At 46.5% G+C, this 9,583-nt stretch overlaps 1 protein-coding gene across 2 annotated transcripts in view; it reads right to left on the reverse strand.

Annotated features, from left to right (window-relative positions):
- LOC147610716 (sphinganine C4-monooxygenase 1-like) overlaps window positions 1–9,345 on the reverse strand; it is a 72,068-nt gene extending 62,723 nt beyond the window's left edge. For both annotated transcript variants that reach the window (XM_086785182.1, XM_086785183.1), the window contains exons 1-2: window positions 9,239–9,345; window positions 8,590–9,074 (exon numbers count right to left, since the gene is read on the reverse strand). In XM_086785182.1, coding sequence (XP_086641308.1) covers window positions 8,590–8,829 — 240 coding nt within the window. In that variant the 5' untranslated portion in view covers window positions 8,830–9,074; window positions 9,239–9,345. The remainder of the gene's footprint in view (window positions 1–8,589; window positions 9,075–9,238) is intronic.
- Window positions 9,346–9,583: the final 238 nt, after the last annotated feature.

The raw sequence follows: 9,583 nt of genomic DNA on the forward strand, positions 1-9,583 counted from the left end.
TCTTCATCTCCTATATAAGAGACCTATTGTACTCAGTTTAATCAATTCAATCTTCTCTCAAGTGTTCTCCTGAAGTCTCTTGTTCTCTAAGCTAAGTACTTTAGTAATTAGTACACAATATGAGGGATTAACAACATAATCCTCACATACAAGCTCGGCCATTGGAAAAATCCTTAGACAATTGCGGTTCACAAGGTGATCTCTTTTTGGATGTGTTTCAAAGAGGGTTAGGGTGAGCCTTAACATTTTTGGCGCCATTGCCGGGGAGCCATCCCTTGGCTTTTTCCATCGTTTTTCCTCTAATCTACGCATAACTCATTGCTTATTATCTCGATTAATGGTTTCCCATGAAAAAGATATGGATTTGATGGTAATTTGTATGAGATTTGGTGTAGAATAGCTCTCTTTTTTGTTTTTGAAAAGAATGCTTTTTGCTTAATTTTTAGCTTAATTTGTTGTTTTGTTGTTGTTATTGTGGTTTTTCATGTTCTTAGGGCTTGCACATAGTTTGTATTAGGCTTAGTTTGCATCAAACAATGCAATAGAATGTAATTTTTAGTGAATATTTGTAACACGCGGAAGCTCTGGGGGTCTTTTTTCAACCCTAAACACTACTGGAAACCATCTAATGCAAAACGCAGATATGGAGAGAGAGTAGAGAGAGAGATATGCTGGAAAATCCTAAATATTTATATAGTACAAAAAGGGTACTTTGCTACAGCCCTAGACTGTCTTCATAAAAGAGTGATAAACACCGAAATTCTAGTCCCTACCTGGACCCCTAAAGACCCAATCCCTAGAGGATTAAATGAGTACAATGATGAGCTACCTTGCCTATTTATAGGCCCTTTATTTCCTTGGAGAACTGGCCGACTGTTGGTCGGCCAACAGTCTTGGCTTTAAACCATAAAACGCAGCGCCGCCTCTGGTTGGCCAACCGCTTCCGTTCTAGTCCAGCTGCCCACCTTCTGTAATCAGCCGACAGCTCTTGGGTTCGTTCTTGGTTCAGCCGACAGCGCATCATCCATGCCCTGGCTTCGAGTCCAAGCTACTACCTCATCTGCACCCTGATGCTCCTAAAATCTGGTTCATACTATTTATCTGGCTGCCTCTTCTGGATCAGCACCTGCGAATGTCCATGGCATCTTTCATGCACATGACATCCCCCTCTGCTAAACTTGATGACGGGATTCCAAACTGTTCTTGGATGACTATTATCATCCCAATCTTTTCCCGAAGTCCCTCTGTCATCCATCCATCCCTGGCAACCCTTTTCTCTGAAAGCCCGGCCCGTTCTCCAAACCACTCTGTCATAGACTAAGATCTATGCATCTATTTCCAACTAGTCCACAATCCATTCCTGCCCCGACTCTGAACACTGTCTTAATCTTCATTCTTGAGAAATGAGTCTGGCACTCTCACATCACCCCTTGGAGGATATTCCTCCCTTGGGACCGTTGCCCGAGAACCTATCTGGCTCACAGCACTGCCATCCCCTCTGGCTTTGTGGAACACCACCAACAAACCTCTTGGGAGCTCTTCCCGATTCTGTGTTCCTTGCCTTGGGCTTTGTATCCGTGTACTTTCCTGTACCTTGGACCTGTACACCATCATATGGGACTGATTCAATGTTTAGCTTTGCTAAGCCTGATGCTCTGATACCAATGTAACACGCGGAAGCTCTGGGGGTCTTTTTTCAGCCCTAAACACTACTGGAAACCATCTGATGCAAAACGCAGATATGGAGAGAGAGTAGAGAGAGAGAGAGAGAGAGAGAGAGATATGCTGGAAAATTCAGTATATTTATATAGTACAAAAAGGGTACTTTGCTACAGCCCTAGGCTGTCTTCATAAAAGGGTAATAAACACCAAAATTCTGGTCCCTACCTGGACCCCTAAAGACCCAATCCCTAGAGGATTGAATTGTTAGAAGTCATCTCCTATCTATATTTATACACCAGGGCCTCTGTTGTAAGTGTGCCCGCCCTTTATAAGGTGTTTTATCATTTTTCCTCACTCCCTGTATTTTTCCCTATTTTTCCCATTTTTTCCAGTGGTGGGGAGGGATGCCAGAGGTTGGCAGGAGCACTTCAGGGCTGGCCGACTGTCCCATCTACAGTCCTGTGGCTGGCCGACTGCCCACACATCATTTGTGGGCTTCTGGACTGCTGGCCGACTGGATGTATGCAGTCGCGGACCTTTTCATTGCTGGCCGACTGGATGTATGCAGTCGCGGACCTTTTCATTGCTGGCCGACTGCTCATGCAGTCGTGGAGGCCCTTCAGTGCTGGCCGACTGCTCTCATAGGGGCATATAAATAGGCCCCATGCCCCCACCACTTCCTCATTCAAATTTTTGCGTGATCTTGTGTATAGAGAAGAGTTTACACACCTATCTCTCTGTGTTTCTTGTGCTGTCTATTTTCTGCATTCAACTTGCTCTTGTATACCCAAGTTTGATCATCATTTCCGCTGCATATTCTGACATGGTATCAGAGCCCTAGGCTCGAGATAGATCTTGGGAGTTTTTCTGAGCAAGAGGGGGAGCGTTAGGTTGCTGATTGGTGGACTGTTCTGGACTGTACGGGAAGAGAAGGTGCAAGAGAAAGGCGGGCCAAAGGGGCTGGACAGCCACTTGCAGGTTTTACAGTTTTTTTTTCCCACCCACCCACCCTTTCAGGTTACTCCCTGCGATGGCAGATTTACTAGAGATAGCTGAGAAGCACGTGAAGATTCCGACTCTCCCCACGTTCCCTGTGGATCGTCAGTTGGACGGGTCCAATTACGGCATCTGGAAGGTCATGATGGAGTCGGTGCTAGAGTCATATGACCTTGCTGATTTTATCATCATCGGGGTTCCACGGCCGGAAGCAGAGGAAGGGGAGTTACTATCGACAAGGAAGGACCGAGAGGCACAGGCACACATGTGGGATCGTGTCAACGGCAAGGTCCGGTCATTTATTTTCCTCAACTGCACACCACAAGTGATCAATCATGTGAAGCACATGACGCTGGCGAGAGGCACATAGGAGCACTTGGCTTCTTTGTATAACAGGGTATCACCCATGAAACGGATCTCCTTGGAAGTGCAGACGTGGGTTATGAACCCTGCAAAGTCTTCGACGATGCGGGAACACATTAACAAGCTGCAGGCCCTTCAACAAGAAGTCCTACAAGTTGGGAAAGAGAGATCATCTGAAGACATGGCCATCACTTCGCTGTCCCACTTGCCTGCTCAGTATTCTACTTTCTATTCCTCGTTGATTACGAGTGGCAAGCTCAGCACCATTACTTGGGAGGAGCTTGTGCCAATGGTCTTGGACCAGGAGGAACGTTTCACGAACCCTCCTCACAACAGAGGTTCGGAGGCCTTAACTAGCCAACAGTCGAAAGGCCGGAATAACAACAAGGGCAAAGGAAAGGCTTCACCGGAGAAGTCTTCTGAGAAGAAGCCTGATTCAGAACAAGAGAAGCTGAAGGCCGAAAGATCCTGTAATGATTGTGGCGAGAAAGGCCACTATTGGAGGAAGTGCCCTAAGCGGACAGGGAAGAGTGCTGATTCCTCAGCAAAGACTCCGGCATTTGTGCACTTAGAGATGGTGGACTCCGATGCTTCATCATCTTAGAGCGAGGAGGCAGCTGGCTTCACCGCGAAGGATACCTGGGAATGGATTCTTGACACTGGTGCTTCCAGGCACATGACTCCATCCCGTGACTTCTTTCTGGATCTGAAACGGCAGTCAGGTCGCATCTTTATTGGCGATAACTCCACTATTCCGATACATAGTGAGGGCCGGATGGAGATTATTCCCGACGGCAAGGGGGGCAAGCATGTTTCCCGTGTTCTTTATGTCCCTGCTCTGGGTTTTCATCTTCTGTCAGTGCATGAAGTATGCAAGACTAGCTTTCGGGTGGAATTTGAGGAGCATTCAGTTGCTCTAAGGGACCATGAGACTAGCCAGGTTGTTTGGGAAGGCGGTGTGGAGAATGGTATCTACAAGCTCTCTGCACTCTCCTCATTGACAAGTTCTCAGATCGGCGATTTGTGGCACTTTCGTTTTGGCCACTTAAATGTGGATGCATTGTGGCACTTTCGTTTTGGCCACTTAAATGTGGATGCATTGAGGCGAGCTTTCCGAGACCAGATGGTGGTTGGCTTGCCAGATGTTGGTAGTAGGCAAGGGCGTTGCAGTTCTTGCATACGTGGTAAGCAGCACAGGGAATCCTTTCCGAAGCAGGCTTCCAGGCGGGCTTCGAAACCATTGGAGTTGATTCACACTGACTTGTGTGGACCTCAGCAGACACCATCTTTGGGAGGATCTCTCTACTTTATGCTGCTTGTTGATGATTGTACCAGATTCACGTGGGTCTACTTTCTTTCCCAGAAGGACCAAGCTTTTGCACGGTTCAAGGATTGGCACGTGATGGTGGAGAAAAAGTCTGGATTTCAGGTCAAGACTCTTAGGGCTGATAAAGGAGGTGAATTCTCCTCGACCGTATTTCTCAGATTTTATGCAGATCATGGCATCAAAAGGGAACTGGCCAATATTGGATCGCCTTCGGAGAATGGAGTTGTCGAACGCAAGAACAGGACTGTCGTGGAGATGGCGAGGACCATGCTGGAGCATCGTGATCTTCCTCGTCCACTTTGGGGAGAGGCTGTGGCAACGGCTCTCCATACCCTCAACCGATCTCCGACGACTTCAGTACCCCATATGACTCCATTTGAGGCATACTTTGACAGGAAACCTGATGTCTCGCACTTCCGTGTCTTTGGGAGTGACGCGTATGTACATATTCCGCAAAAGCAGAGGGGGAAGCTTGACTCCAAGTCCCGCAAGCTTGTATTTGTGGGGTATAACTCTCTTTCCAAGGGATACAGGTTCTATGATCCAGACAAGAATGAGATTGTTGTCTGCCGGGATGTGGTCTTTGACGAGCATGTTCCAGTATCCACTGTCGAGGAGCCGCCACTTCTTGGAGATCCAGAGGAGTCTGATGATGATTCCCAGACCATCATTCCAGTTGATCAACCTCAGTTAGTACAGGAGGTTGGGCCCGCAGCTGGAGTAGAGCCCCCGCGACCACAGGAGGCTCCACGATCTGTTCGAGTACCTAGGTGGTTGTTAGACACCCTTCGGGAGTCGGGTGTCACGGAGCTACCCTCCGAGTGGACCACAGAGGACGGCCCTCGAAGATCACATAGAGTCCGAGATAAAAGCAACACAACGGAGCTTCTTCACCAATCTGAACAGAAGGTGTAGGACCTAGGACCTGGAATGGAAACTAGTCCCATGTGAGCCCAGTCCGGGATGAGTCAGCCAAGGTTCCACTCTAAGCATCCAAGGTCACGTGTGCATTGTCTTGCACATGAAGCAGTGCTAGTCCGTAGTGTGAGTCTCCCTCTGGAATAATGTCAGGTGTCCTTAGTAGTTGGTTTACAACCAGTTGCCACGCATCTGTAGAAGCATGTAGGTTGCATGTAGAAAAGGGGGCAGCCCTTTGGGCTACCCCAGAAAGGGAGTGAATACCCTTTCACTTGACATGGGTCAGGCCTTTTAGGCCACCCTAAAGAGGGCCAGCATGTTGTCGGCCAGCCCCAAGGTGGCCTGGACAGCAAGGTGGCCAGGCCTAGAGGCCTGGGCTGCCTGATTGGCCTTGACCAGCCAGTCGGCCAGGCCATGGTGGCTGCCTGCAGACAGCAGACGGGACAGCCCACAAGGCAGCCAGAACACAGCACAAGGGCAGCCAGCTAACGGTAAGAAAGTGCATCATTAAAGGTGCAGCAGACCAGGTCATGGGGGGAAAAAGGCAACTGGCCGACCCCTATAAGAGCCAGGCAAGCCAGAACAACCAAGGGTAGTGCTACAGCCAAGGTGAAAGGTGCAGGTCAAGAACAGATCTTTTGATCTACAGATTTACGTTATTGTACATCATTCTAATAAAGCAAATACACCATTCGTGGTGGGGGGCCTACAGAGAGTATTCGGCACCCAATTTTCTCTCTCTCTCTCTCTCTCTCTCTCTCTCTCTCTCTCTCTCTCTTGTGCATTATCTTCGTCGCAAACGATTGCTGATTCCTGAACATTGACGTTACCGATTCTTCCACCAAGCTTCCACATGTTACACCGAACCAAGCGACTGGCTGGTCAATGTTTCAAGTGTGACTCCAACAAGCACAACATGAAGGATTGTCTGAGGACCTTGGAGGAGCAATCCGAGGAGGTGGCTCCTTTTGAACTAGAGTAGTCTTCAAAACCCGAGGATATTAGTGAGGGGAGATGCATGTGTGCGCATCTCAACTTTTATCATTTCTCGGGTTGAGCACACACTAGAGGTGCTTCATTGCATTAGGACACGCACAAACAGAGGAAATATTCAGCCAAGTCTCCGAGGGAGAGTCTTCACACTTGCCATTTGCCCTAGGTGAGGTGGAGAATCTTTGGCTTCGATGGCTGTTGCTTCAATTTTGTGGCTAGCACACAAGAGCTCTTGACTCTTCACACCCAAAGTATCCTAAGTGTCAAATGTCATGGAGGCAACACATGAGGACAGATCATCAAACTTGTCTTCACCCTGGGAGTATGTGCCAGTGGGTGTGTCTTCACATTGCACAATTTACTTGGAGACTATACCAACAATGGTTGAAGTTTTTTCTTCGATGTATCAGCAAATGTATTACTTGGAATATGTACCACTGGATGGTGGTCTAGACATACAAGTGCCAAGCAGTACTGTTGGATACAGATTTGGTGCAACTCTTCCAAGGAGTCTTGTTTGTGGTTCTTCAAGATGCATTAGCGTTGGTGAAAAGTATTGTGATCCATCTCACCGACGCATTAGTGACTGGAGTGTGGATAGTGGAGTTTTTCTTAGGCCTCTCTATGTAGTGTTCTTCCCAAAGGCTACCAGAGGATACTCAATGGTCTACAATGTTTGTTCATGGACAGTTGGAGACAAACAGAAAGTGTTGGATCAAGCAAAAGTTGGTCATCCGCAGAGGTGTCTTTGAAGGTCTTTGTGCTGACGCGGCAAGGACAAAATGTGAGCCTTTGCACTGGACACAAAGTGGTCTCACAATGTTCACGATCTTGGGTACCTTGGATGAGCTTTGCTTGGATCTTTTCCTTTTATGGAAGGGCATTTATAATATATATGGACATCGTGCAGCTAAGGACAATTGCAATGCTAGTAGGGGAGAATGTGACACACCTCACCTGTGGAACATAGAAGATAGGAATGTGGACAGTCACAAGTGCCACGTGGCTGGTGATGATGTGGCAAGTCGTGGCCTTGGCCAACAACAGTAAAACAAACCAACCAATAGCATTAGTGCATATGTATACATGGGTAGTAGCCAAATCGTCATGATCATACTTTCCTCAACGTCGGACTTCACAGAGCATGGTGCTAGCCAGGAGTGTGCAGTAGGTCACACGGTTGCAGTTGGGATTTTCACTTAGCCATATCCATTGTACTAGTGATTCAATTGTATTACTTAATTCTTGTACATAATACAAACAATAGTTTAGGACTCGTGTGTGTTGTGTGTGATTCTGCCACACTCTTCTTTCTATCTCTTAAAACCATAGCACATGAGCACAATAGTTCTACATGCCTTGTGTGTGTTTTGCTTCAGCCTGCGGCTATGGTAGCGTTTTTCTCCCAATAGGCCCAATATGATGTGTGTTTGCCTTCATATGGTCGCTTTCCACATCCTGGACCTGGCCGCCCCTTGATTGATGGTACCTTGGCTCTCTCTCGCTTTTGAGTCTTCAAGGTTGAATAGCTATGGCTTGTCACAAGATGAAAGGAACACCATCATATCAACCCTATGTATAGGCACCAATGATAGCTAGGGTTGGCAAGGGCTTGTCCCCTTTTTGGTCCATCTACATTAGGCTGTCCACAGCTCCATGGCCCCTTTTTAATCATTGTTAGGCACCATAAAACTTAACGATTTTCACATGTGGCACGACACATTTTCTTAGGACTTAAAACTTGACTTGGCCTTCCCAGACACCCTACCATGGATCTAATAAGTGTCAAGTCCAGCCTTATACAAGCATTACATCTTGCAAAGAGAGTTACAAAGACTTGTGCCACGGCCCACAAGCATGACATGACTCCACCCTAATGACCTAGATAGTGCCTGGTGACATGTCCCTGGCCTAGGGCTCACAACATGCTCTTGGCCCATCAAAAAGGTGTCCTAAGTGTACTGACTATGCACAATGTCCACGTGGCACCCTAGTTCAGCAGGTATGCACGTGACAATTGCACAACACGTGTGTATGTATTTATGTGTGTACGTACACACACACACACACATATATATATATATATATAAATTCAGAGTCTGAACCTATAAGACATCTCTGCGTACATGTATGATGTAAAAGGGCAAGTTGTTGCCCAAAAAAACTTGTCATTCACATCAGCTAGTAACGAGCCCACGGAAGGATTGTAATGCATGACAAAAGAGATACAGAAATGATGAGAGTTCTAGATGCTACCGAAATGTGATTCAAAATACGATGGACTATACCACATGCAATTTTAAAAAGAAAAATTGAAACAAATATGGCACCTGAAACATTGAAAGAGCAACTGCAGCTTGCAACGTCTGTTGCAAAAGAACACCCTTGACGACAGTAGAGAGCGAGACCGCGTTCTTCGTCTCCTCTTTTCGCGCATGGAGCCTGTAACTGTCCAAGGGAGGCAGCAAGTGATAGAATCCAGCATATAACCAATACACAACAATGGGGGCCAGTGTTCCCATCACTTCATCAGTAACGTATCCTTCCCACGGTGTCATTACTACAGGCATGTAATGTATCTAATGTGTGGAAAAATGAGTCCGCTAAAATCCTTGGAAAGCCGCCTTCGGATCTGCTACATGCATTGATCAAGTGTTCATCACTGGAGAAAAATTTGATGAGGTAGAATTGCTGTAAAATGTGAGAAGGAATGCAGCTTCACAGCTACAAATCATGTTGGTGTTGCTCTGCACTATTTTGAAGCTTCAAAAGGTGAACACAATCACCCTGCTTCTCTGAACATTTCATTAATTCGCTGCGCAGAAAACAACACAGTTGAAACCCTAGCAGCAGCATTCATGTATCCTTCTCACATCAGTATGCATTCACTCCATAGCAGCATACGCGACCCGATTCTCGATAGTTTGTGTAAACAAAGGTATAGCTCACAAAGAAGATGACACAACAAGCGAGCGTTACCTGCAATAGAACCCGTGAAACCTTTCCAGAGCTTCGAAGGTGGATCTGTAATGTGCCCGTTTAAAAACACGGAGCTTCCAAACTTAAGAAAGGCATTAAGGCTTTGCGGCGAATAATTTTGATTATATTTCTATATATTAATAACTTTTCTCTACTATTTTAAGAAGAATTTCTCTTTGTTGGCTAGAGAACGGGATGGAGAAGAGAGACAAGAAGAAAAGAAAAGGAAGGGGGGTGGAAGAGCGAGAGAAACAAGCATGAACCCACTACTCAAGTCATTGAGTGTAATTTTTTGTATTTTTGGTATTTTCTAAAAAGCCTCTCTAAGCAAATAAAAATTTATTA

Source organism: Cibotium barometz, chromosome 48, assembly GCF_041138505.1.
Source record: "Cibotium barometz isolate CiBa-2024 chromosome 48, ASM4113850v1, whole genome shotgun sequence".
In the NCBI taxonomy this organism is placed as follows: Eukaryota; Viridiplantae; Streptophyta; class Polypodiopsida; order Cyatheales; family Cibotiaceae; genus Cibotium; species Cibotium barometz.